Source organism: Armigeres subalbatus, chromosome 2, assembly GCF_024139115.2.
Source record: "Armigeres subalbatus isolate Guangzhou_Male chromosome 2, GZ_Asu_2, whole genome shotgun sequence".
NCBI classification, from domain to species: Eukaryota; Metazoa; Arthropoda; class Insecta; order Diptera; family Culicidae; genus Armigeres; species Armigeres subalbatus.
The window spans coordinates 200,400,555-200,427,240 of record NC_085140.1 but is presented as its reverse complement, the minus strand read 5'-3'; the positions used below and the strand labels follow the sequence as shown (position 1 = coordinate 200,427,240).

Below are 26,686 nucleotides of genomic sequence, written 5' to 3'. Positions count from 1 at the left end.
TTTACCCCTCACGTGTACCTATGTAACACCAATCAATTGCGTCGTGCATAGTTTTTTTGTTGGTATATAGATCAAAGCATCCTAAAGTGCTAACCCCTTTGGAAATCCAGGCGAAATACTTTGCCTCTCCGATTTCAGTGGCTCAACCGCCACCGCGTCGAGATTTCGGCTAAGAACGGCAAAAAGTACTGTTCACGGATTTTGTCCTTTCTCCGCTTTTCTGCCCACGGGCAATGGCAGAGAAACTGCTTTTCAGCGAAGAAAAAACACAAACATTGCAAGCAGCTTCGTAGGCAAATTGGAATTGAAGGATTTAAAATCGTTTATCGTTTGATGTCGTTTGTTACGCATAATCTCAGAACGTGGAGGTTGCAGTCGAACCTGGGATTGATTTTTTCTTTATTTTATTCCGGCTCTCACTGGTTCGCTAGACAGCGCACGCCAGGATCACTGGCTTTCCTCGGGTAATGTATGTAAATCTATTCGATTGGTTATATAGTGACAAAAATGTGCTCTGGTGCAGATATAGACCCAAATTCACAAGAGTGAGTATTGCAAAAGGCTAAGGATTTCTTCATGACGAGAAAGACAATGAAATCACAAGATATATAAGTTTTGTTGATCATTTCCGGTGTTATATGAGTCCTTTCTAATCTGCCGTTTGTTTATTTGTATAATTTTGTTTGTGTAACTTCAACTTTTTACTAATGGTGTGTATAAGCATAGCAATATTACTAATAACATATGCTCACATATGCACAGAAAGTCAATTTACGAACAGCAAACAAACGATAAACTGAATCCTTCAAGAAAATTTCGCTTAAGTAGGGTATCCAATCATGGTTTGAACCAAATGGCGGGTTTCAGATGAGCCGTCAAAACAAAGTTGAAGTTATTTCATTAAAGGGACATATTACAACTGCGATTGCTAGTTTATATGGAAGCTTAGTTGATTATCTTTCTAAAAACATCCTGGGTGCACATATTTATGCATAGTTTCATTGAAAAAACTTAATAATTACATAACTTTGATTCGTACCATGGTTTGAACTACACTATTCATGGTTTGAACTAAATTCGTACCATGGTTTTAACCACTGCAGCAGCTCCTAAATATAAGATTAATCACATGTATAAAACGCTGAGGAAGTCTATAGAAAAGAAAATATGTTTTACTATTCATCTTCTCGCATAAGATTAGTAACTCGAAACGTGTGAAAATCGTCTAAATTATCGATATGAAAATTGCGATTTTTTCATATTGGAAATGTAAACAAAATGCTCCAGCTAGGCGCATGCAGCGCTCCTAGCGGACAGCAACAGAACATGACTGCATTTACAAGCTCAAACCATGGTACGAATTTAGTTCAAACCATGATCAGTTTTTACCTTGTATAAATGTTACTATTTTAACCATTTAAAACTGTTTCTCAATTGTATGAATCGATTAGTCAATCGATTACAGATAAAAATAGCGTTCTTTTGATATATTGATCTCACTCCTGTGTCATAAAATGCGTCCTTTACGAGCTTTTTGAAATTTTGCCACTGGTGGGGTGGATTTAGCGCAAATTCATGACGTTTTTAAATCGCTCCATTTTATTACTTAAACAATATGTACGAATGTTTAAATAAACTCTGTCACTTCCAGTATACCTAAATATGACATTCATACTGTTTTAGGTTCATTTCCTGCCAATGAGATGGTAATTTCTAGTGATTTCAAAATGGTTCAAACCATGATACGCTTTTCACTAGTTCAAACCATGATTGGATACCCTAGTATTAACGACGACGACAGCCGTTTTGTTCTGAATCACTAACGGGCGTCATCCATGCGAAAACAAATTTTATACGATAACTTTTTTTTTAACCAGTTCATTTATTTGGTAGGCTCAGTCGTGTGTGACACTTTGCGGAGCCGCAATTCTCAAGTATGATATTTTTACATGGTATATTATCTTATCTAAACAGTTAGTTGAGAGGGGACATAGACCATAATACTCGTGACGAGTCAAGCACGCTTAAAATCAATAACACAGAGATGTGTTTGCATCACACAAAACGGACCTAATGTGGAACATCCCCTAGATGAGCGACAGTTACACAGGCACAAAAAAGCCTCGTACGGTCGTGATAACGGTCCTTTTCAACATGTAAACGTTTGTACAGATTCCTTGTTTCATGAGGAACCAAATACTGTTGAAAATATTGAAATCCTAGCTTCAATAAAACCACACGAGCTATTTTTGTGGCTATGTAACTATCGCTCATCTAGGGGATGTTCCGCATTAGGTCCGTTTTGTGTGATGCAAACACATCTCTGTGTTATTGATTTTAAGCGTGCAAGAGAAAAAACTGAGAAAGAGAAGAATATAGGCATTAAACTTTGATGTCAGCCAAGCAAACGCCAAGATGGCCTGCATATATATCACATCGCGATCTCCCAAAACACCTCTTACATCCCGGAAGGGTTGTTTACCTCGGGCCACAAGGGTATCCAATAGTTGCTCTCTGGAGGCGTCATTTTCCGAGCAATACCAAACTACGTGATCGATGTCATCGAAACCGGCTCCACACCTACATAGATTGCTATCGACCAGGTTTATTCTGTAGAGATGTGTGTTTAGTGAATAGTGATTGGACATAAGTCTCGAGATCGTGCGAATGAAGCCTCGACTTAAGTCCTCACCTCTGAACCACGCTTGCGCAGGATCTTTAGGAACCATCCATCCAAGTTCATTCTATGACCAAATCATTTGCCAATTTTGAAGAGTACTCTGACGGACTAATGGGAAAAGCTCGTTATTCGAGATTTGTCTATCATAAACTTCACCTTCCTGTGCGCCCACCTTTGCTAGCGAGTCCGCCTTCTCATTGCCATAGATTAGGCAATGGGATGGGACCCATACAAAGGTAATCTTGAATGATCTTTCGACCAAATCACGCATCTGCTCTCTTATAGTTGTAAGAAAGTAAGATGCGTGCTTAACAGGTTTCATCGACCGGAGTGCCTCGATAGAACTAAGACTATTCGAGAAGATGAAATAATGGTCTACGGGCTGATCGGAAATTATCCCCAAAGCGAAATTAATTGCTGCCAGCAGAGTGTAAAATAATCGAAAATTTTTGGTGAAGTCCATTTTTCTTCATTTGTCAGTTCACTTCCGACACATTCATAGTCGGCTCTGGACAGTCAATATTCAGTTGAATATTAGTCATTGAATATTTATGCACATTTTACAAATTGATAAATTATCTGAAATCTGAACACGTTTCAAATGAGTAAAGTGATTTATCACACAGGACTGAATCCGATTTTCACATAAACAATCCTTATTATGTTTTTTTCTGCACATAGTAAACGCACTCAGTGACAGTCGAATGAATGAGTTCGTGGAGTAGTCGTCTGACTATTTCATTCTATGTTTTGAATATTCATGCGATGTTTGTCAAAATTCGGACCGAAGTTGCTTCATGAAGATGAATACTTTGAGCTCTGGCTGCCAGATCAGTAACATAAACCGAACACGGTTCTTGAAGTTTTCGGAAGGTGGTTGAACTTACGTTGAAAACAGCGAAGCCAGTGGATCCATTAATGCGAGAACCATCAGTGAAATATCTGTTATTGCAATTGACATGTTCATATTTTCCAGAAAAAACCCAGATTAATCCACCTAGCGGTGATGGTGCCTTTCTCGTTTTTTTTCGAGTGAATGAGTAATTTCTACGCACTTTTGGTATGAAAAAAAGTATTTTGACCATAACTTCTGAGCCCATAGTCCTATCCGGCCAATTTTCAATAGGAAACAAAAGAACAGGATTTTGCGTCGACTGCACCTTGTTGCGAACAAATCGGTTAAGGGTAAGTGCCTGAAAATGGGCTAGACTTTTCCACTCGTTGTTGCCTTGAAAAAAGTATTTTGACCATAACTTCTGAGCCCATAGTCCGATCCGGCCAATTGTCAATAGGAAAAAATTTGACAGGATTCTGCGTCGAATGCAACTTCTTGCGAGCAAATCGGTCAAGGGTAAGTGCCTGAAAAATGGGCTAGACTTTTCCACTCGTTTTTTAGAAAAAAGTATTTTGAGCATAACTTCTGTGCCCATAGTCCGATCCGGCCCATTTTCAATAGGAAACAATGGAACAGGGTTCTGCGTCAAATTCAACTTGTTGCAAGCAAATCGGTTGGGGCTAAGTGCCTCAAAAGCTGGCTAGACTTTTTACGCACATACACACACATACACACACACACATACACACACAGATATCACCTCGATTCGTCGAGCTGAGTCGATCGGTATATAACACTATGGGTCTCCGAGTCTCCTATAAAAAGTTTGTTTTTGGAGCGAACATATAGCCTTTACGTATACTTTGTATACGAGAAAGGCAAAAAAAACTTATGAGCGTAGACATATCAATCAATCCTACAAAAATCCAAATGTCTTCTAAATCTTTCGCATCTACATCCAGTTACCATTTTCTTGGGGAACCACCATGATATTACCGCGGATACTATAGGACCTCTTTATGAAACTTAGTACGTATGTGCGCTATGAACGGGTAGCGTGACCAATCAACTATACCTCATGGTTGCACTAGTGGGTAAGGACTTGGCCACTGTATTGACAGCACGGTTCTATTCTCGGCTACAGGTTACTCCAGCCCAGTGTATGAGATAGCTATATATGGTCTGGGTTATGCTAAATCGCACCAAGCGCCATTGAAAAGTTATTGTTTATTTCCGTTTGCTTTTACGGACTCTCTCTATCTCATTGGCATTAGTGTTCATTAAGCACTTCCACAGTTATTAACTGCGAGGTTTCTAAGCCAGGTTACCATTTTTGCATTCGTATATCATGAGGCTCGCACAATGATACTTTTATGCCCAGGGAAGTCAAGACAATTTCCAATCCGAAAATTGCCTAGATCGGCACCGGAAATCGAACCCAGCCACCCTCAGCATGGTCTGGATTTGTAGCCGCGCATCTTACCGCACGGCTAAGGAGGGCTTTTACGGACTAAGTATCGCAAATTCATCAAAAAGATGTTTCACCGAACCATGACCATCGGCCATTTGAAGCAGCGAGAGATCTCGGATTGCCTGGTTTGACGTTGTGCCATTTCTACGAGCGACAGCGCTTACAAAGAGTGATTACTCTGCAGAAAAGGACTGGGAAATTGGGGGTTACTTGAATGGATTTATTGACTCGGTAATACTGACGATGGACGCATAGTTGTCCTTAAGGCTCAAGACTCCATCACAATGTTTTGAGAATTGATAATGAATAGTGAGGCAATTGTCACGGAAAAGTGCAGCAGCGATAGATAAATTTTATTTACAACTGGGGTGGGTGGAAATGGGGTGTTAAAAATATGCCAGCTGATGCATAATGTTGCCAGACTTGACGAAATGTTTATTCTATATCACAACACATGTTCACGGTGTATCAAATATATGGGTATTTATCGGTTTAAATTTTTTATTCACCACTTGGAATTTAACAGCAGCTTACATAACATGTTTAAATATTTATTTCTGGTATATTTGTTCAATCCGACAAACAGCAATGATTTTTTCCAATAAACAAATCTGGCAACGGAGAAGAGATGATTATTTCCTTGTGTATGCACATCTTTGTTTGCGTGTTGGCTGGCGTATACGTTGTATTGTTCGGATTGAATGAAGTTGCATCGCGTAGATTTTGAACTCACCATTTCACTTATTGCGCTAGTGAATTTGAGTCTTCCGCATTTTATTGCATTCACAATACGGTCGTCAAATTTGTCTCTCACTTCGATTTTTGGGAAGCAGTTTTCGACAGTTTTTGGACGCGAAGTGAATTAATTGGTAGTCAATATTGAAGAAAAATGTGAAACTCAGTTAGTGAATATGTTTTAGGAGTGATTAAATCAAGGAAACAGTGGAAAATATCAAGTGAAAAATCAAGTGCATGTGTATGTGTTTGCTCCGAACGTTCGGAGTTAGTATGCGTTCGATAAAATACGAATGCCGGCTCAGGAAAAAAGGCAGTTTTCATCGCTTTTCCTGCAATTCCTCAGTAATTGTTAATTTGGATAAGTGAAAAACTAATATGGAAATGCCATGAATATATTATGATGGAGGTAAGTCGGCAAATAGCGCAAAAATATTGAATTTAGTTCAAAACTTTATTAGTATTAGTGCGGATTCGAATAAAATCATCGTCATTATCGGATTGATTACGGTTTATAGAGCCTTAAATTGAAACGTGAATATGTTATTAGTCTGTTTCGGAAGCTTGGAGTGATGGGTCAGTAAAGGTACAATGGAGTAACTTTGTTGCATTATTGTACTTCTGGCTAGATTCTTCTTCTTCTGATTGGCATTACATCCCACACTGGGACAGAGTCGCCTCTGGCTAGATAAATTGCCATAAATACCTGCTCTTGGATTACGTTGATAATTATTATTATTAATATCTTTATTAATGAGGGTTTCGGCCCTGGACCGGTTCGCCTCGTAAATGTTGATAATCTTCTATATATGAACTAACGCAAAATGAACTCCCCAAGAAATTATGACGTTTGAGCGGGTCGCATAACGAACTTTTGTCCGAGAAGACGAGCCGCTTAAATGTAAAAAATCCATCAGGTGAGTGAATTCGAAAACAACTGTACAGGTCTATACATAAAATGAATTTCTGTCTGTCTGACTCCAGAAACTACTAAGCCGATCAGCGTGAAAATTTGTATGCAGAGTTATTTTTTGGGACAGGGAAGGTTCTTAAGATGGTTCGAGACCCATCCCCCTTAGAAAGGGGCTTCCATACAAATGAAACATAAATTTCTGCATAACTCGAGAACTAATCAGAGAATAAATCAATTTTAGATGAAACGAAGTTCGTCGGGTCTAAATAACTGGAATAAATAACTGGTCTTTGATGATTCTGCGAGCGTTACGGCCCATACAAATTTTAGAACCCTTCCATACAAAACACATTACGAGGGGGTGAGCTTTTCGGTAAATGACAGCCGGTGTCACTGAGTACATCGAGAGTATTTCTCATGGCAAGTGGATACGGTGGGTAAGATTTTCATTTTTTGATTAGTGATTGTTGCGATTACCGGAGGGGCCAGCAGGAAGCCGCAATATTCTATATCAAGACAAAATTTGGTGAAGGTGAAGGTTTCCGCTACCTGTTGATGGTGTTAGTTTGCGTGGGAGAGCTATCAGATTCGTCAAATCGTCGTTTGAATCTTTGTTTACAAAAGCAGATAAGTCGTTTTGAAAATTTTGTCTTGATATTTTCTCGAGACACTCAAATGGAAACCGAGAAGGACACCATGGAACAGGATTCCGCGTCGAATGAAACTTGTTGCAAGCAAATCGGTTAAGAGTAAGTAAAAAATATGTTTTGGCCATAACTCCGAAGCCCATAGTCTGATTAAACCAATATTCGATAAGAAACAATGAGACAAGATTCTGCATCGGGCAAATCGGCTAAGAGTAAGTGCCTAAAAAGTAAAAATAATAGTATTTTGGCCATTAATTCAAATCCCATAGTTCGAATCGACCAATTTTCAATACGAAACAATGGGACATGATTCTGCGTTGAATGCAACTTGTTGCAGGCAAATCGGCTAAAAGTAAGTGCTTAAAAAATGAGTGAGAAGTTTTCTTGTCAACAAATGTAGTTTGGCCATTACTTCGAATCCCATAGTTCGATTCGACCAATTTTCAATACGAAAAAATGGGACAGGATTTCGCGTCGAACGAAACTTGTTGCGAGCAAAACGGTTAATGATAAGTGCCTGAAAAATGTGTGAGAATTTTGCACGTGTTTATCATGTGAAAAATTGGATTTTGGCCGTAACTTCGAAATCCATAGTCCGATCTGTCCAATTTTCAATACGAAACAATGGGACAAGATTCTGCGTTGAATGAAACTTGTTGCGAGTAAATCAGCTAAGAGTAAGTGTCTAAAAAGTGAGTGAGATTTTTTGTTGTATAAAAATATATTTTGGCCATAACTCCGAAGCCCATAGTCCGATTCGGCCAATTTTTAATACGAAACAATGGGACAAGATTTCGCGTCGAATGCAACTTGTTGCGAGGAAATCGGTTAAGCATTAGGAACCTAAAAAATGAGTGAGAATTTTGTACGTGTTTCTCATGTGAAAAAGTGGATTTTGGCCATAACTTCGAAACCCATAACTTGTTGCGAGCAAATCGGTTAAGGATAAGTGCCTGAAAAATGAGTGAGAATATTTTGCGCACACACATACACACACACATACACACACATACACACACATACACACAGACATCACTTCAATTCGTCGAGCTGAGTCGATCGGTATATAACACTATGGGTCTCCGGGTCTCCTATAAAAAGTTCGTTTTTGGAGCGAACATATAGCCTTTACGTATACTTTGTATACGAGAAAGGCAAAAATGGAAGGGATAGATATTTGTCGAAGATGATCTGGTATTCCTTGAATAGCGTGTTTCATGGACAGATCGTATTCAATTGGGTTGTTTAGGGGTATATATGTTTTTACATATTCTGAATCTGCATTAAAAACTGAGCCTAACCCCAATTTTTCAGAATTTTTGGAGCCCCGGAACTATTTTTAATTTGCATTTTAAATTTATATGGGACTGTCATTCTATGAATGTTAGTGTCATTCTATCGATTAAAATGGCTTATTGTTTGCTGTATAAAAATGTACACACTTAGCTCATTTTACAGTATTCGGTAAATTTTACCGAAATCGGTGAATTATTGCCTTTCTCGTATACAAAGTATACGTAAAGGCTATATGTTCGCTCCAAAAACGAACTTTTTGTAGGAGTCCCGGAGACCCATAGTGTTATATACCGATCGACTCAGCTCGACGAATTGAAGTCTGTGTGTATGTGTGTGTGTATGTGTGTGTGTATGTGTGTGTATGTGTGTGTGTATGTGTGTGTGTGTATGTGTGTGTGTATGTGTGTGTATGTGTGTGTGTGTATGTGTGTGTGTATGTGCGCGAAATCTACTCACTCATTTTCCGGCACTTATCTTTTACTGATTTACTCGCAACAAGTTGCATTCGACGCGGAATCTTGTCCCATTGTTTCGTATTGAAAATTGGCCGAATCGGACTATGGGCTTCGGAGTTATGGCCAAAATATATTTTTTTACAACAAAAATTCTCACTCACTTTTTAGACACTTACTCTTAGCTGATTTACTCGCAACAAGTTTCATTCAACGCAGAATCATGTCCCATTGTTTCGTATTGAAAATTGGACAGATCGGACTATGGGTTTCGAAGTTATAGCCAAAATCCACTTTTTCACATGAGAAACACGTACAAAATTCTCACTCATTTTTTAGGCACTTATGCTTAACCGATTTGCTCGCAACAAGTTGCATTCGACGCGAAATCTTGTCCCATTGTTTCGTATTGAAAATTGGCCGAATCGGACTATGGGCTTCGGAGTTATGGCCAAAATTTATTTTTATACAACAAAAAATCTCACTCACTTTTTAGACACTTACTCTTAGCCGATTTGCTCGCAACAAGTTGCATCCGACGCGGAATCCTGTCCCATTGTTTCGTATTGAAAATTGGTCGATTCGAACTATGGGATTTGAAGTAATGGCCAAAATACTTTTTTTTTTCATTTTTTAGGCACTTACTCTTAGCCGATTTGCCCGATGCAGAATCTTGTCTCATTGTTTCTTATCGAATATTGGTTTAATCAGACTATGGGCTTCGGAGTTATGGCCAAAACATATTTTTTACTTACTCTTAACCGATTTGCTTGCAACAAGTTTCATTCGACGCGGAATCCTGTTCCATTGTTTCCTTCTCGGTTTCCATTTGAGTGTCTCGAGAAAATATCAAGACAAAATTTTCAAAACGACTTATCTGCTTACAGGTAGTGGAAACCTTCACCTTCCTGTTGGTGGTGTTGGTTTGCGTGGGAGAGCTATCAGATTCGTCAATTCGTCGTTTGAATCTTTGTTTACAAAACCAGACAAGTCGTTTTGAAAATTTTGTCTTGATATAGAATATTGCGGCTTCCTGCTGGCCCCTCCGGTAATCGCAACAATCACTAATCAAAACAGAGTCAATGAAAATCTTACCCACCGTATCCACTTGCCATGAGAAATACTCTCGATGTACTCAGTGACACCGGCTGTCATTTACCGAAAAGCCCACCCCCTCGTAATGTGTTTTGTATGGAAAGGTTCTAAAATTTGTATGGGCCGTAACGCTCGCAGAATCATCAAAGACCAGTTATTTATTCCAATTATTTAGACCCGACGAACTTCGTTTTGTCTAAAATTGATTTATTCTCTGATTAGTTCTCGAGTTATGCAGACATTTATGGTTCATTTGTTTGGAAGCCCCCTTTTCTAAAGAAAGAGTCTCGAACCATCTAAAGAACCTTCCCGTCCCAAAAAAACTCTGCATACAAATTTTCACGCTGATCGGCTTAGTAGTTTCGAGTCAGACAGACAGAAATTCATTTTTGTGTATAGACCTGTACAGCTGTTTTCGAATTCACTCACCCGATGGATTTTTACATTTAAGCGGCTCGTCTTCTCGAACAAAAGTTCATTATGCGACCCGCTCAAACGTCATAATTTCTTGGGGGAGTTCATTTTGCGTTAGTCTATATAGAAGATTATCAACGTTTACGAGGCGAACCGGTCCAGGGCCGAAAACCTCATTAATAAAGATATTAATAATAATAATTATCAACGTAATCCAAGAGCAGATATTTATGGCAATTAATCTAGCCAGAGGCGACTCTGTCCCAGTGTAGGGCTGTAATGCCAATCAGAAGAAGAAGTATCTAGCCAGAAGTACAATAATGCAACAAAGTTACTCCATTGTACCTTTACTGACCCATCACTCCAAGCTTCCGAAACAGACTAATAACATATTGATATCGTTTCAATTTAAGGACAACTATGCGTCCATCGTCAGTATTACCGAGTCAATAAATCCATTCAAGTAACCCCCAATTTCCCAGTCCTTTTCTGCAGAGTAATCACTCTTTGTAAGCGCTGTCGCTCGTAGAAATGGCACAACGTCAAACCAGGCAATCCGAGATCTCTCGCTGCTTCAAATGGCCGATGGTCATGGTTCGGTGAAACACCTTTTTGATGAATTTGCGATACTTAGTCCGTAAAAGCCCTCCTTAGCCGTGCGGTAAGATGCGCGGCTACAAAGCCAGACCATGCTGAGGGTGGCTGGGTTCGATTTCCGGTGCCGATCTAGGCAATTTTCGGATTGGAAATTGTCTCGACTTCCCTGGGCATAAAAGTATCATGGTGCTAGCCTCATGATATACGAATTAACCTGGCTTAGAAACCTCGCAGTTAATAACTGTGGAAGTGCTTAATGAACACTAAGCCGCGAGGCGGCTCTGTCCTAGTGTGGGGATGTAATGCCAATAAGATAGAGAGAGTCCGTAAAAGCAAACGGAAATAAACAATAACTTTTCAATGGCGCTTGGTGCGATTTAGCATAACCCAGACCATATATAGCTATCTCGTACACTGGGCTGGAGTAACCTGTAGCTGAGAATAGAACCGTGCTGTCAATACAGTGGCCAAGTCCTTACCCGCTAGGTGCCGCTAGTGTAACCATGAAGTATAGTTGATTGGTCACGCTACCCGTTCATAGCGCACATACGTACCAAGTTTCATAAAGAGGTCCTATAGTATCCGCGGTAATATCATGGGGGTTCCCCGAGAAAATAGTAACTAGAGATGTCGTAAAATCCCGATTAATCGATTAGTAACTAATCGATTACTCTCGATTCCTGTCGATTATTGAATCGATTGATCGTTGGATAATAATCGATTCAAAATTAATCGATTATTACAACGATGAATCGATTAATCGAAGTAATCAATTAATTTGCGACATCCTTATGATGTCGTAAAATCCTGATTAATCGATTAGTAACAAATCGATTACTCCCGATCTCTCTCGATTATTGAATCGATTAATCGTTAGGTAATGATCGATTCAAAATTAATCGATTATTACAACGATTAATCGATTAATCGAAGTAATCGATTAATTTACGACATCTCTAATAGTAACTGGATGTAGATGCGAAAGATTTAGAAGACATTTGGATTTTTGTAGGATTGATTGATATGTCTACGCTTATAAGTTTTTTTTTGCTTTCTCGTATACAAAGTATACGAAAGGCTATATGTTCGCTCCAAAAACGAACTTTTTCCCTTCTCGTATACAAAGTATACGTAAAGGCTATATGTTCGCTCCAAAATCGAACTTTTGCTAGGAGCCCCGGAGACCCATAGTGTTATATACCGATTGACTCAGCTCGACGAATTGAAGTGATGTCTGTGTGTGCGTGTGTGTGTGTGTATGTGTGTGTATGTGTGTGCGCAAAATAATCTCACTCATTTTTCAGGCACTTATCATTAACCGATTTGCTCGCAACAAGTTGCATTCGACGCAGAATCTTGTCCCATTGTTTCGTATTGAAAATTGATTGAATCGGACTGTGGGATTCTGAGTAATGGCCAAATTACTTATCCTTACAAAAAAAATCTCACTCATTTTTAGGCACTTTCCCCTTAGGCGGTTTGCTCGCAACAATTTGCAATCGACGCAGAATCCTGTCCCATTATTTCATATTGAAAGTTGACCGGATCGGACTATGGGCTCTGAAATTATGGCCAAAATATTTTTTTTCATACCAAAAGTGCTTAGAAATTACTCACTCGAAAAAAAAAACGAGAAAGGCACCATCACCGCTAGGTGGATTAATCTGGGTTTTTTACAGATTTTTTGTAATTTTTTCCATTCCTCAACTGTCAAAATCACCGAAAATCAGTAAAATAATTTACCGAACAGTTCAGCGGTTGAGATTTCGGTAAAATTTTACCGAAGTCGGCGATTTATTTTAAGTGTGTAAATAAAAGGTTTACAAACAAAATAAAAATATGTTGGAGATCAGAAAAGCATGCTCTTTATGTTAAACTGCCAAAAATTCGATATTTTTCTGAGCTAAACAACCCAATTGAGGAACTGTCGTTGACGAAGTGAACTCGAGGTGGATTATAACATGAAAGACAGAGATCTGACGATATGTAGTTGAGATAGACTATTTATTTATTTATTTCGTCAAACATAATGTAGACTACATTAAAAAACTTATAACTATGTTCTATTGTAACTAATGTTCCTAAAATATTTTCTTAGGCTCATACGAGGCATGGCTAAATCAATTACTTCACAATACATCATTTGATTCATTGGACTAAATTTTGCATAATTTGTTCGATGATGACAGGTGGCAAACAAGTTTCGATTTCTCAATTGCCGAGTAGGAGTGTAAAAATTTAAACAAGACAATAGTTTGGTGGAATCAATGCGGTGCGAAACAATATCATTCACAAATGAGATCATGGCAAATTCACGACGCTTTTTTAATGATTGGATATCTATAAGCATACATCGCGCCTCGTACGACGGAAGTAGAATGTTGTCCACCCTAATTTGCGTAAGGCATATAAAAGGAATTGCTTTTGAATTGATTCTATTCGATCATCATGTGATTTCATATACGGAGACCATACAATGCTACAATATTCTATAATTGATCTGACATACGCAACGTACAAAGTTTTAATTGTATAAGGATCTTGAAAGTTATAACTAAATCTTTTAATAAAACTGAGCATATTTGTTGCTCTATGGATAATAGTGTTGTAGTGGTCAGTAAAGGTTAGCTTAGCATCTAAGATTACACCCAAATCTCTAACCCTTTCACATTTTTTACTGGTTGATTTCCTAGAGTAACAGTTATCAATAGTGTGCTCCGTTTTCTACTGAAAGTGAGCAAATTACATTTCTTGACATTTAGTTGTAGTTAGCTTTTGCTACACCAGTTATCAAATATGCGTATTTCGTTCAAATTGATGTCATTGTCAATAGTATTTTGATTTCCATAAATAGTTTCATATCGTCCGCATAAATAAGGATTTTAAGATGCTTAAGAATGAGTGATATATCGTTTACAAACAATATGAATAGAAGAGGTCCTATATGCGAGCCTTGGGGAACTCCAGATGTTACATTGACTGGAAGCGACTGTTTCCCTTCAAATCGTACTATTTGTTGGCGGTCAGTTAAATACGATTTAATCCATTTAAGGAGTCTCATCTCAATTCCCAATTTCTCAAGCTTGAAAATCATCATAGGAATATCGAGTCTATCAAATGCTTTGCTAAAGTCTGTGTAAAGCGCCTCAACATGACTACCTTTGTCCATAGCATTCAATGAGTAATTTACAAATTCTAAAAGATTGGTTGTAGTCGAACGTCCTTTAAAGAACCCGTGTTGTGCATCTGTTATTATATGTTTTATTTGGTTGAACATCCTTCTATTGATGATTGATTCAAAAGTTTAGGAATACATGAAATAATGGCCACTCCACGATAATTTCTAATATCAGATTTTTTCCCTGATTTAAAATTGGTATTAGAAAAGACTTCTTCCATTCTTTTGAAAGCTACTGGTTTCTAAAGATAACTTGAATAACCAAAATAAAGGTGTCGTAAATTCGCTTGCCAACTTTTCAAAAACATAGGTGGAATTCCATCTGGTCCGGATCCTTTTGAGACATCTAAATTCTGTAGAGCTGCCAAAATCTCCGTTGCATTAATTTGGTTTACACCAACACTGCTTAAATAGTCAGGAAAATGTGAAAAATATTCATAATCACGATCACTTTCGGAAAATTCGGTATATGTCTCTTGAAAAAAGGTTGCAAAAAGAGCACAAATTTCATCAGCATTATCTCCTAATTTTTCATCTAAAGTCATTTTCGATGGAAAATTGCTGGATTTTAGCTTGGTTTTGGCATACTTGAAAAAGTTTTTTGGACTCGCAGGTATCTTGAACGATGAGCCAGTTCAAGCATATTATCGAAGTTTTCTAATACAAGTGTGTTACTTGTTCCACATTTGATCAGTATTCTAAGTGAGAGCTCCCAGTAACGGTGCTTTAAAGGAGTGACTCCACCAAGCACCTCCAGGCTCATGTTATGCGTTGAATGCATACAGCCAAGAGCAATACGCAAACAACGATATTGAATTCGTTCCAATCTGATTAGGTGGCAATCAGCTGCTGAGAGGAAGCAGAAAGAGCCATACTCTAAAACAGAGAATAGTCGTTCTATATAGTTTGCTGAGGTCTTCCGGGTGAGCGCCCCACCAAGCTCCGGTGATAGAACGGATAGAATGGATCCTTCTTCGGCATTTCTCTAACAAATAATCAATATGGGTTTTCCAGGTACACTTGGAATCAAACCAGACCCCAAAGGTATTTAGAAGATAAAGATTGGTTGATGTCATCTTTCAACAGATTTAGTTTCAGTTGAGCTGGGTACCGCTTCTTAGTAAACACTACCTGTCGTATCCAGAATTTTCTTTGGCAGGATGGAATAGAATACGCTCCGATCATCTCAACAATCGTACACAGAATGACGCTCCTAGAAAAGGATATCTCTTTTTTCTCTTTCATGCCTATTCGAGTGAGACGCAACTCTGCGTTTTGTTGTTTCCTTTTGCATAGGGACGCATTCATGTTGCGTTCTCTTGAGGCCCAGTTGCCAGATTTTGAGATACATACCTTTTTTTTTTTTAGTATCTTAAATATTATGTAAATAAATTTTATCCCACAATCTTATTTATTTTATTTTTTTTATTTTTTTGCTGTATCACTACATTCATCCCCATCTGTACTCTATACTGTTGAATATCATATTATATTTCTTACAAAACGAGCCCTTGATTGCCAACATCCCTTAACCACCATGTTATTCAATTTCTTCATTTATCGTCTAGATCTTCTGGTCTGAATGAAAAAACGACTAATATATATATATATATATATATATATATATATATATATATATATATATATATATATATATATATATATATTTTTTTTTTTTCTATATTATACATAGAACTTGTAGAACAACAACTTTTATCTTTCAAATATTCTTCCTCCTGAAGGCTAGCACATGGTTCGATCCAAAGTGCATGCTGTATGCTCCATATATACTATACAGCTGCCTACCCAACTCCATTAAATTCTTGATATCAGTCTGTCGATTCCGCTTTATTCTTAATAAAGGCTAAAGAAGAGAACTCATATGCCAATCAATTTAAATCACTTTTCTGTAATTCCTCAAGCCACATTTAATTTTTTTTTTAAATTTTATCTATTTTTTTTTTCCATCAATCACGTAGCTGCACCACATCAAGTATTTTTACTTTTGTTTGAGGGTAAATGTCTATATTAAATTTATTATTTTTATTATTATTATTGATACATATTGTAATTATCGTCTAGATGTACATATGAATTTAATGGGAAATAACGGAACGTAACAATCCAAAAAACATTTTTTTTTTCGGCGAGTTAGTGATTTCGACGAGTCTGTAGTCACCAGTTAATATTAAATAATGATGTTTCGGTAGATTTCTGGGTAGCGTGTATAGTTTGATAGTTGTTAGGTTCTGTCAAAACAAAAAAGGGTAAAAAAATGAAACTACGACGCAACAAATTTTCGTTTACCTGTTTACTATCATGAAGCAAAAACGGCGATTTTCCTGCTTTTCGGTTAAAAAAACAATTTCATCCGGTACCGAAATTGTTTTATTTGCAGTGAATAGTGTCGGTCATTCGGTCAGGAGCGAATTAGTAAAACACCCGGTAGATGTACATATCGTCAAATCTTCTCGGTCGGTTAATTGTTGATCGTTGTCGCAAATTCCGGTATCCTTCTGATAGTGATGGTTCGGCAGCCAATTCACCTTGGATCTGTTGTGATTCCTCTTCGGTGGTTTCTGTTTCGGTGTCTCGCGACTGAGGAGCTAGCGCTAGTTTTACGTCTTGTACATTTCTACCATACTGAATGCCTGATCTATTCATGACTACTACCTTTGCACCATCTCTGGCAACGACCTCGAAGCGCTCATTCATGAATGTTGGGTCTGTTTTACACCTTTTCTGACTGGCAAGTAGAACAATATCGCCGATTTTGATATCGCTTATCTTAGCACCTCGAACCCGATCTGCGTACTGCTTAGACACCAGTTTGGTCTCTGTATCCAGTTCCACAATCTCCGTTCCAAGATGAATACACAGCTAGGTGTTTCAATGTGCTCAGTTTATGGATGAGAAGAAGGCGGGGTGAAAAATTCATTTTCGGTGCAAAACATAAACAAACCGGCTGGCTCTCCCATTAGGCTTTCAGCGATCGTGTACGTACACGCACGCTTCACTCACACTTTTACTCGGTTTGTTTGCAACCACGAGCAGCTGCCACGGCAAAATCAAATGGGATTGTTTGCAACCACGAACCTGCGTTCGTGTTGGTGAGAAATGTCGGCGAGACCCTAATACTAAAATCCAAGATGGCTGAATCGTGAATTTGGCAGATTGGAACACCTAGTGGTGTATTCATCTTGCTCCGTTCGGTCGAGTTGATTGGATTCTTCAGAGTTGGACGACTTCCAAAGCCCAGGAAAATTACCTCTATATTTCCACCCGACCATAAGTTCGAATGGGGTAACTAACAATCAGAATGCGGTATAAAACTGTTATGTCTATGGACATACTGTTGGAGTGCTGTTCGCCAGGGAGTTCCCTCCAATTTAGATGCTGACAAGGCCTTGATGATTCCCGAATTTTGTCTTTCCACAGCCCCATTACTCTGCGGGCTGAGAGGAACAGATTTACGTACTTTACTCCTCTGTCCTCCCAGTATGTGACAAAAGCGGAACTTTGGAACGGGGGACCATTGTCGCTCTGTATGACACAAGGAAATCCCCACGTTCTAAAAACGTCAACCAAAGCCGCATTTGTTGACGATGCATCGATGGATTTCATTTCCACCACAGTCAGGTAGCGTGAATACGTATCCGTCACAACCAAATATTCTCCAAAACCAAATCCAGGTAAGGCAAGAAAATCAATTTGAAGCATTTGCCACGGTCCTTCAGGTAATTCTCGTGAAGTAAGAGGTAACGGCGGGTTACGTCTTGATAGTTGGGCACAAGTAGTGCATCTCTTCATGAAATTGGTTATTTCCGTAGACATTCTAGGCCACCAAAAATACTCCCGCATAACACGCTTCATTGCCACTTCTCCGATATGGCCGCCATGTGCAGATTCAAGAGCTTTGTCTCGCAGCGATCGGGGAAGAATTACTCTGTCCTCTTTGAAAACCATATTTCCACAAGGCCTCAGATTTTGTTTTTGAGCCTCAAATGCTCGCATATCTGTGGGCCATTTGTTCGTTAACAATGCTTGTCTCACAGATGTCAATTCGATGTCCTTTTCTGACATCACTTCAATCTCGTCCCATGTTATAGTCATACATCCTGAATCCAAAGAGTAGAGGTAGTGACTTTCCCATTCCTCATCCAGAGGACGAAACTCTTGAGATGCTTTTATCAGCCTAGACAATGCATCGGCAATGTTTTGATTGCCCGGAACCCGTTGGATTTCATAATCAAAGGGCTGTAGTCTTAATGCCCAACTCTCAGCGCGTGATATCGCCCGCCTTCCTAGACGATGATTCGTATTGAATATGTACTGGATTGCTTCTGCGTCTGTACGTACAATGAAATGTCTCGTCAACAAGTAGTAAGAGAATCTTTCAATACCCAGACAACTGCAAGTGCTTCCTTTTGTGTCTGGGGATACTTTTTTTCAGGTAGCGACAATGCTTTAGAAGCGCATGCCACGATTCTTGGGACACCATTTCTATCAACTTGCGTAAGCACTGCACCCAGACCAATGGGTGAAGCATCTACGAAGAGTTCTATACGATCGCTCAGATTGTAATAGCCGAGTCTCTTAATCGTATTAGCGATATCATTTTTAAGCAAATTGAATTCTTGGTTTTCCTGTTCAGTCCAATAAAATGTCTCGGAACTGGCAAGGTTACGTAGATTTTCAGATTTTGTAGCTCGATGCACAATGAATCTATCCACAAAGTGATCAGTCCTAGGAAGCTTTTAACTTCCGCACAGTTGTAGTTGCCGAAAATTTTTAATTGCTTGGACTTTTTCTTCTTCTATTTCCCAACCGTCCTTAGTTAGACGAAATCCGATAAATGTGACCGACTGGCTTCCAAAGGTGCACTTCTCCTTGTTTAACTTAACATTATGGTTCGCAAGACATGCGAGTACTTTTTGCAGATTTTTGTCATGTTCCTCCTTTGTAGAACCAAATATTAAACAATCATCCAAATAATTTATGCACCCATCGCAATCAGCTAGTACAGTCCTTTGCAACGTCTCCTGAAATATGTCGGGAGCATTGCAAAGACCAAATGGAAGTCTTACACACCGAAACATATCGAATTTGGTGCAAAAGATAGTCAGAAGACGCGAATCTTGATCTAAATCTATATGAAAGTATGAATTCGACAGATCAATCGTAGAAAACTACTTGGCTCCATCCAGCCTCGCTACTATTTTCTCCAGCGAAGGAATTGGGAACGGAGTACGTTGTATGACACGATTCGGTCCACGTAAATCGATGACTAGTCGAATGTCATCCTTACTCTTTGGAACAATCAGCATCGACGAACAGAATGATGTATCCATCCCGTCAACAACTCTTTCAATAATATCGGCCGATACTAGGTCCTGCAGTCTCTTTTCCACTAACGGTCTAACAGCAAGAGGTATATTCGTAAACACGTTTCTGCAAGGTGGTTTTGTTCGATCATAAAAGATTTTGACGGGTGGTACGTTAAATTTGGGAAAAATCGCGTTGGAAACAATTGTTGCAATTTCTCCTGCATACGTTTCAATGTGCTCCACTGTTAGTTGAAGCGGAACTTGTAGACCCAACAACAGTACGCTATATCGTGAAGCAGTGGGCCTTCCTAGTAGGGCACGAGTCTCCTTAACCACATAAAACTTTTCTATGTAAGTTGGTCTGTCACTAGATATATAAAGGGGAGCGTGAAATGTAGCCACAACGTTGATGGTACCTTCTGTCGCATATGCCTTGAGGGTTTTATCTGACTTGTACTTAATGTTTAGAATCCCGCTACTGTAGTTTACATCCTCAATCAGCTTCGCGAACATATCCTCAGTAAAAGTATTTACTTGTGCGCCTGAATCTATCATAAAAATGCATTTCATACCTGATACCGTAGCAGCGATGATTGCTTCGTCACTCTTGTTGCTCTGAGCAGTGATGCAAGGACCTGAGATTCGGGCAACTTTGTGGATTGCATTGGGCTGATTCTGTGGAACATTTTTTAACGCAGCCTGGACACCTTTTTCGACCTCGGAAGTATTGCTCGGCGATTTTACCTTCGATTTTAGAAGCATCTGTAGGGAACATAAACCACAAATGGTCATCATGATTGCTACAGTTTTTTCGGGCGTAAAAATTACATATCTGCTTTCTTTTTTTTTCATTTTTATTATACTTTTTTTTTTTTAATTACCATTTTTTTAAATTATTAACTCAACATTTATGCTATTTGTTATTAATTTTTATCTTTTTCTTTTAGGTATTAACAATAAAAATGAAGAAATAGTTAATCATCAGGCTCACTTACTGGTTGAACAGCTTCCGTCTCGTCTTTCAATTCATCAATTTTGGCGATCTTCTGTGGCGTACTCTCGAATGACTCTGTTGCTGGTCGCTTCATACCAGAAGCGTTACCTCGTGATCGACATGCTCGTTGGATATGTCCAAGAATTCCGCAATAATTACATTTCTTGTCTTTGTGGCCGCAAGTATGTGCTTCATGATAAATGCTATTACATCGCCAGCATTTATCCCATCGCATTGATCGTGAGGGAAGACCTCGACTAGCATGGAACTGCCTACCTCTGGGTGCTCGAAAACCTCCTCTGGAGCTGTTACCGTAGTTCTGGATTGATCTCTGAGGCATATAATCGAAATGCCGGCTGTTGCTCTTCGGAAATGATGCGCTAACGGATGCAACCATCGTTGGCTCATGAGCTGCGTATATTTCTTCACAAATTCTTCATTTAATTTAATTGCTTCGATCTCCCGTACTTTGTCGACGAGGTCTGTGAAACACTGATTTCGGCTCAACATCTTCAGTGAAGCCGTGCGCACTTCTCTATTCGTAGCGTGCTCGGCTACGGTCGCGACAATCTGCTCGAACTCCTTCGTACTATCAAATTCACACAATCGAGCCATTGCTCCGACTCGAGTTATGTACGATAAGTCAGATTCATTCGGCTTCTGCGTCAGTAGTGCCAATTTACGCCTCATTAGCATTACGTCAGATCCTGATCCAAAGTATGTCTTAAGCCTGGATATCGCGTTTGTGAATGGAAAGTACTCAGGATTTGGATCTTCCTCCGATGACTTGGTATTTTTGAATATTTCAAGAAGCTGTGCGCCAGCTTTGACCTTGAAAATCCTAAACATTGTGACTTCATCCGCTACTCCGGCTAGCATCATGGAGTCCACTAAAAGGTCTTTCCATGATTCAAACGATTGTCAATGGATTTCCCGCCCTCTGTTGGCTTGCACACTGGGATGATGATCGAGGCAATGGAGAGCTGATTAATAGACGTGTAAAACCTGGACTCTTCCTGACCTGAAACACCTTGTGCTCTCCGGGTGCTGGAAAAACGATTATCCTGTTCGTATTCAAACCTAGACCCGCCGGCTGGGCTAGCGTTGACTTCTTCATTTATTTGCCTGTTTCGTTCGAGTTCCTCCATCGCTCGTTTGCTTCGTTGGAGTTCTTCCAACAATTGAATGTTCCTTGATTTCTCCGCTGCTAGCTCGCGAGATAATTCCTTCATTTTACTCAACTTCCTCTGTTTATTCGCCGTTGCTGTTGTCGCTTCTCTACATTCCGATGGTGTATCAATAACTTCGATCATTGCTGTTGCGGATTCTTCTCGTCCATTATTCTCGTTGGAGCCTATAGCCATTTCAACTCCCGGTTGGCGTATCGCTTGTTTGCGCTTGTAAACTGATGCCAGTTCATTTTGCCCATTTTTCTCACGTGAATAGGCAATACTCTCAACCGCCGCCTGGCGTGTTGTTTCTGTCTCAATCGTGTTGATCGGTTCAGTTTGCTTGTTCCTTTCTTCAAAAATTGGCTGATGTGTCAAGTACTTCACTGTATAGCTTTTCTTTTGCGTATTCCGCCCGGTGTGTTCTGTAAATCACAACATAAACTTTTAGTTTTTCGAATTCTTTAGTTTTAGATTAATATATTTTTGAAATATTACATTCAGTTGGCCAAATCATAACATAAAATGTACTAGTTGATAGCGTAATATAAAAAACAGAAATCACAATTTAATGTACTGCGCACCAAACTTTTTTTTTTTTTTTTTTTAAATTTTATCGTTTGCGTAGAGAGAAGAATATGTAAATGTAACATTGCTCACATATCCCTTATTTTTTTATTTTTTTTTTAATTGCTCAATTATTTATTATTTTTTTTTTTTTTTGGATGCGCTGTGCTGAGACCGCCTCGCTCAGACAGAATTAGGATTCTTGGTTATGAAAAACTTTTTTTTTTTTTTTTTGTTTGTGCTGAGACCGCATCGCTCATGCACCGATTGTTCCGTAAGTTATATTAACAGTGTTGAGACCGCTTCGCTCACACACAAAATGGAATTTTTATAAAGTTTCCTTTTCTTTTTTTCACATGCCGAGACCGCTTCGCTCAGGCACTGATTGTTCCAAATGGACGCCATTTTTTTCCCAACGCAATTCATTTCGTAGTAAATGTTAACTATTTCTCGACTTTTACTTAATCATATTCACAATTTTCTTGCATTTTACTTTTTTACTAATCGTATTTTATGTTATGTACCTGTAAATAGATTAATTTCCATGTTATACTTACCTACTGGCTTCGCCATGTCGTATCCAGAATTTTCTTTGGCAGGATGGAATAGAATACGCTCCGATCATCTCAACAATCGTACACAGAATGACGCTCCTAGAAAAGGATATCTCTTTTTTCTCTTTCATGCCTATTCGAGTGAGACGCAACTCTGCGTTTTGTTGTTTCCTTTTGCATAGGGACGCATTCATGTTGCGTTCTCTTGAGGCCCAGTTGCCAGATTTTGAGATACATACCTTTTTTTTTTTAGTATCTTAAATATTATGTAAATAAATTTTATCCCACAATCTTATTTATTTTATTTTTTTTATTTTTTTGCTGTATCACTACACTACCAATTGAGTTTTTTGCGGAGAGAACTCGATCCCTAAATGTCTGGCCCAAACAGTCAGGTTATTTAGGGAATTTTGCAATGGTCTTTGCAGGACATTTGCACATGAACCTCTTAGGGAGATCACGGCATCATCTGCAAGTTCTCTAAGCGTGCATTGTCCTTCCAAACAATTGTCAATATCTTTAACATAGAAATTGTAAAGCAAGGGACTTAAACATGATCCTTGGGGAAGGCCCATGTAGCTATTTCTGGAAGTTGTCAGAGTGCCGAAAGTAAAGTTCATATGTTTTACTGACTACAAGTTGTACACACTTAATTTTTTTACCGGGATCTCAGCAAAATGTTGAACTTTTACCGGGAATCGCATAGCCGTGCCCCAGCAAACATGTTTTTTGCCGAGATTTCTGTCAAAATTGCTGATAATCAGCAAATAATTTGCCGAAAATCAGCTAACAAACGCTATTTTTGTCGGAACATCAGTTTTTTATTTTGCTGGCGCACGGCTGTGCGGATTTTTGCCGAGCTGCAGAAATAAGAACTGAGTGTGTACAAGAAATTATTCAAAATAACGGGTAATCCACTACTGTGCAGATTTTTCGACAGTACTTCTATGGAAACAGAATCAAAAGCGCCCTTAATATCCAAGAAAACTGAAGCCAGTTGCTCCTTGTGCGCATAGGCCAGCTGTATATCTGAAGAGAACAACGCTAGACAATCATTTGTTCCTTTACCTTTTCGAAAACCGAATTGAGTATTTGACAGTAATGCTCGACCCAATGGCCAATTCTTGAAAGGATCATTTTTTCCAATAACTTTCTCATGCATGATAGCATGGCAATCGGTCGGTATGAATTGTGATTAGACGCTGGCTTCCCAGGCTTTTGAATTGCTATTACTTTGACCTGTCGCCATTCAGGTGGCACAATGTTGTACTCCATGAAACAGTTGTACAGTTCAAGTAATCGTCTTTTTGCGATATCTGGAAGATTTTTAAGAAGATTGAATTTGATGTTATCGCATCCCGGAGCAGAGTTGTTCGATGAAAGAAGAGACATAGATAGTTCCAGCATTGAGAATGGTCCACCCAAAGAACCGGGATCAAGCGTAGATTCTCGAAATAGCGGTTCAGCTGGTACGGAATCTGGACAGACCTTTTTTGCGAAGTTGAATATCAATCGATTGGAGTATTCTTCACTCTCGTTGGTGGAAATGCGGTTCCGCATGTTGCGGGCCGTTTTCCAAAGTATTGTCATTGAGGTTTCTCGTGATAGTCCCTCGACAAAACGTCGCCAGTAGCTACGTTTTTTAGCCTTGAGAAGATTTTTTAGCTTTCTAGTAGCCCAAGAGACGTCTGGCCAATCAAGGATCTTGAAGGGACCGGAAACAGAAACCCCAACGTGTGGTGCTGCCAAGTGATCGAGCTCAGTTTAAAATCACCCAGGATAATAAGGTTGTCTCTTGGTCCCAATTGTGAAACCACCCAGTTAAGTGAATCAAGGTGCCTTTCGATCCGTTAAGTCAGTCAGTTAATTCGGTCGGGGGGGGGATGTAAACAACACATACATAGAGAGTGCCATCAACAGTAGATACGGTGATCCATAATTGCTCTACAGATGTATTGTTAGGAGTACTGATTGGTCGGGATTTGAAACTAGAGCGAACAGCTATCAAAACCCCTCCTCCAGTGCGTTTGTTGCTATTGAAAAGTGACTTATCTTGTCGATAAACGGAGTATGAGTCGTCGAACAGTTGATTTGTAGAGGTCTTATCGTTGAGCCAGGTTTTGGTAAACGCGTACACGTCATGTTATAGCAGCCATCGCACAAGGCCAGATGGTATTCGGCGATAGAGCTATTGATTCCGCCGACGTTTTGGTAGTATCTTCTGAGGCAGCAGTCCTTACATCGGAAACAAGCGGTTGAGGATAGCTCAACTCTCGTGATGCGGAAGTGGAAGCACTGGAAATTGAGACACACTCAGGTACGGAAAATACCGGTAACTGGTTGTACTTGCCGGATGTAGGATTTCGGAAGACCCCATCTTCCACCTCAGACAAAGGACCGGGACGGCTGCTGGTCGCTGGCAGCGAGGGCTCGACTAAGCTGAGAGGAGTAGGGGCTTCCTTGATGCGTGCGGCAGATATGCGTCCCGGTGTCCCGTTGAAAGAAATTGAAAGAGGCAGGCCTGAAGCAAATTGATTGTCTGTGATGCAAGCTTCGGTAATTTCATCGGAAACGCTTATTCATGTCGGTGTCCAGTTGTTGTTAGTTGCGGGTAGACTGGAATTAGCATTGGATTCAGAGTACGAAAAGCTCAGAATGACATGATACTTGCCTGCGGAGGGAGTTCGGAAGACCCCATCTTCCAGCTCAGACGCAGGACCGGGACGACTATTGGATGCTGGCAGCGGAGGCTCGACTGCGCTGAGCGGAATAGGGGCTTCCTTTGGGCTAGCCGCAGATGTGCGTCCCGGTTTCAGCTCGATTGGGAAACGAATACGTTGGCTTGAAGAATTTTGATGGCTAGACGACGTTGAATGAACATATTCAGTGGTGCTTAAGACGATAGGAGCTTTCTTGGGACTGCATACTGTACAAGTGCACGTCGTGGAAGTGCAAAGCAGCTGATTTGATGATCGTAGATGACTAGAAGCGACAAATACATCAGGGACAGAAATGCAAAGACGAACATTGTACTTGCCTGTAGAAGAAATTCGGAGGACCCCGTCTCTCAACTCACACGCACGACCGGAACGGCTGAAGATCGCAGGCAGGATAGGCTAGACTGCGGTAAGAGGAATAGGGGCTTCCTTAATGCTTGCGGCAAGTTTGCGTCCCGGTGCAGGGCTGATGAGAGGTAGATTACTGTTGGTTTCACACGCCAACGCTTAATTCTCACACAATTGCCGGAGCAGCACGCCGACCGATGTCAACCACAGCTATGCCACACAGCTCAGATACTCCAAACATAACTACTCAAAGGCAACAGCACGCTGAACTATCTCTGCACTTCAATCGTCTACCTTCCGAATGGCAATAAGTCCTAAAAAGAACTATTGCTGGAAAATTAACTCTTAGTGTTGAAGGTAGCGAGAAATCATGGCATTCGATAGCAGCGGCAGCCAAAGGCAGAAAAAGCACACGATCGAGTTTTCTGAGCAGCATCGGAATCGGCAACTGGCAGCTGGACCCAAGCAGGAACGGGAACGGCAGAAAATCTCAATCGGCAGAATCCATGCAGCGAACAGACGGGCAGTGGGTTACTGCAATCCCAGGGCTCAGCTTCTTTGAGTGATAACTCCACCACGCTTACTGCTAACTCTTTTATTCTTCACTGTATAGATTACAAAAACTTAATGGCAAAAGAACAGGATGGTACATTTCTTTTATACTTTCAAACGTAGTAAAAAAACTGGGCAAAAACAA

The 26,686-nt window shown here is 39.7% G+C and overlaps 1 protein-coding gene and 1 pseudogene across 1 annotated transcript; both read right to left on the bottom strand.

Annotated features, from left to right (window-relative positions):
• Positions 1-20,589: 20,589 nt before the first annotated feature.
• Positions 20,590-21,532, bottom strand: LOC134215754 (uncharacterized; annotated as a pseudogene).
• Positions 21,525-23,133, bottom strand: LOC134209497 (uncharacterized). Its single transcript, XM_062685478.1, has 2 exons — positions 22,928-23,133; positions 21,525-22,228 (listed from the first exon to the last, which is right to left on the bottom strand). Exons 1-2 carry the CDS (start codon positions 22,941-22,943, stop codon positions 21,525-21,527), a joined length of 720 nt encoding a protein of 239 aa, XP_062541462.1. The 5' UTR covers positions 22,944-23,133.
• Between the last annotated feature and the right edge of the window lie 3,553 nt (positions 23,134-26,686).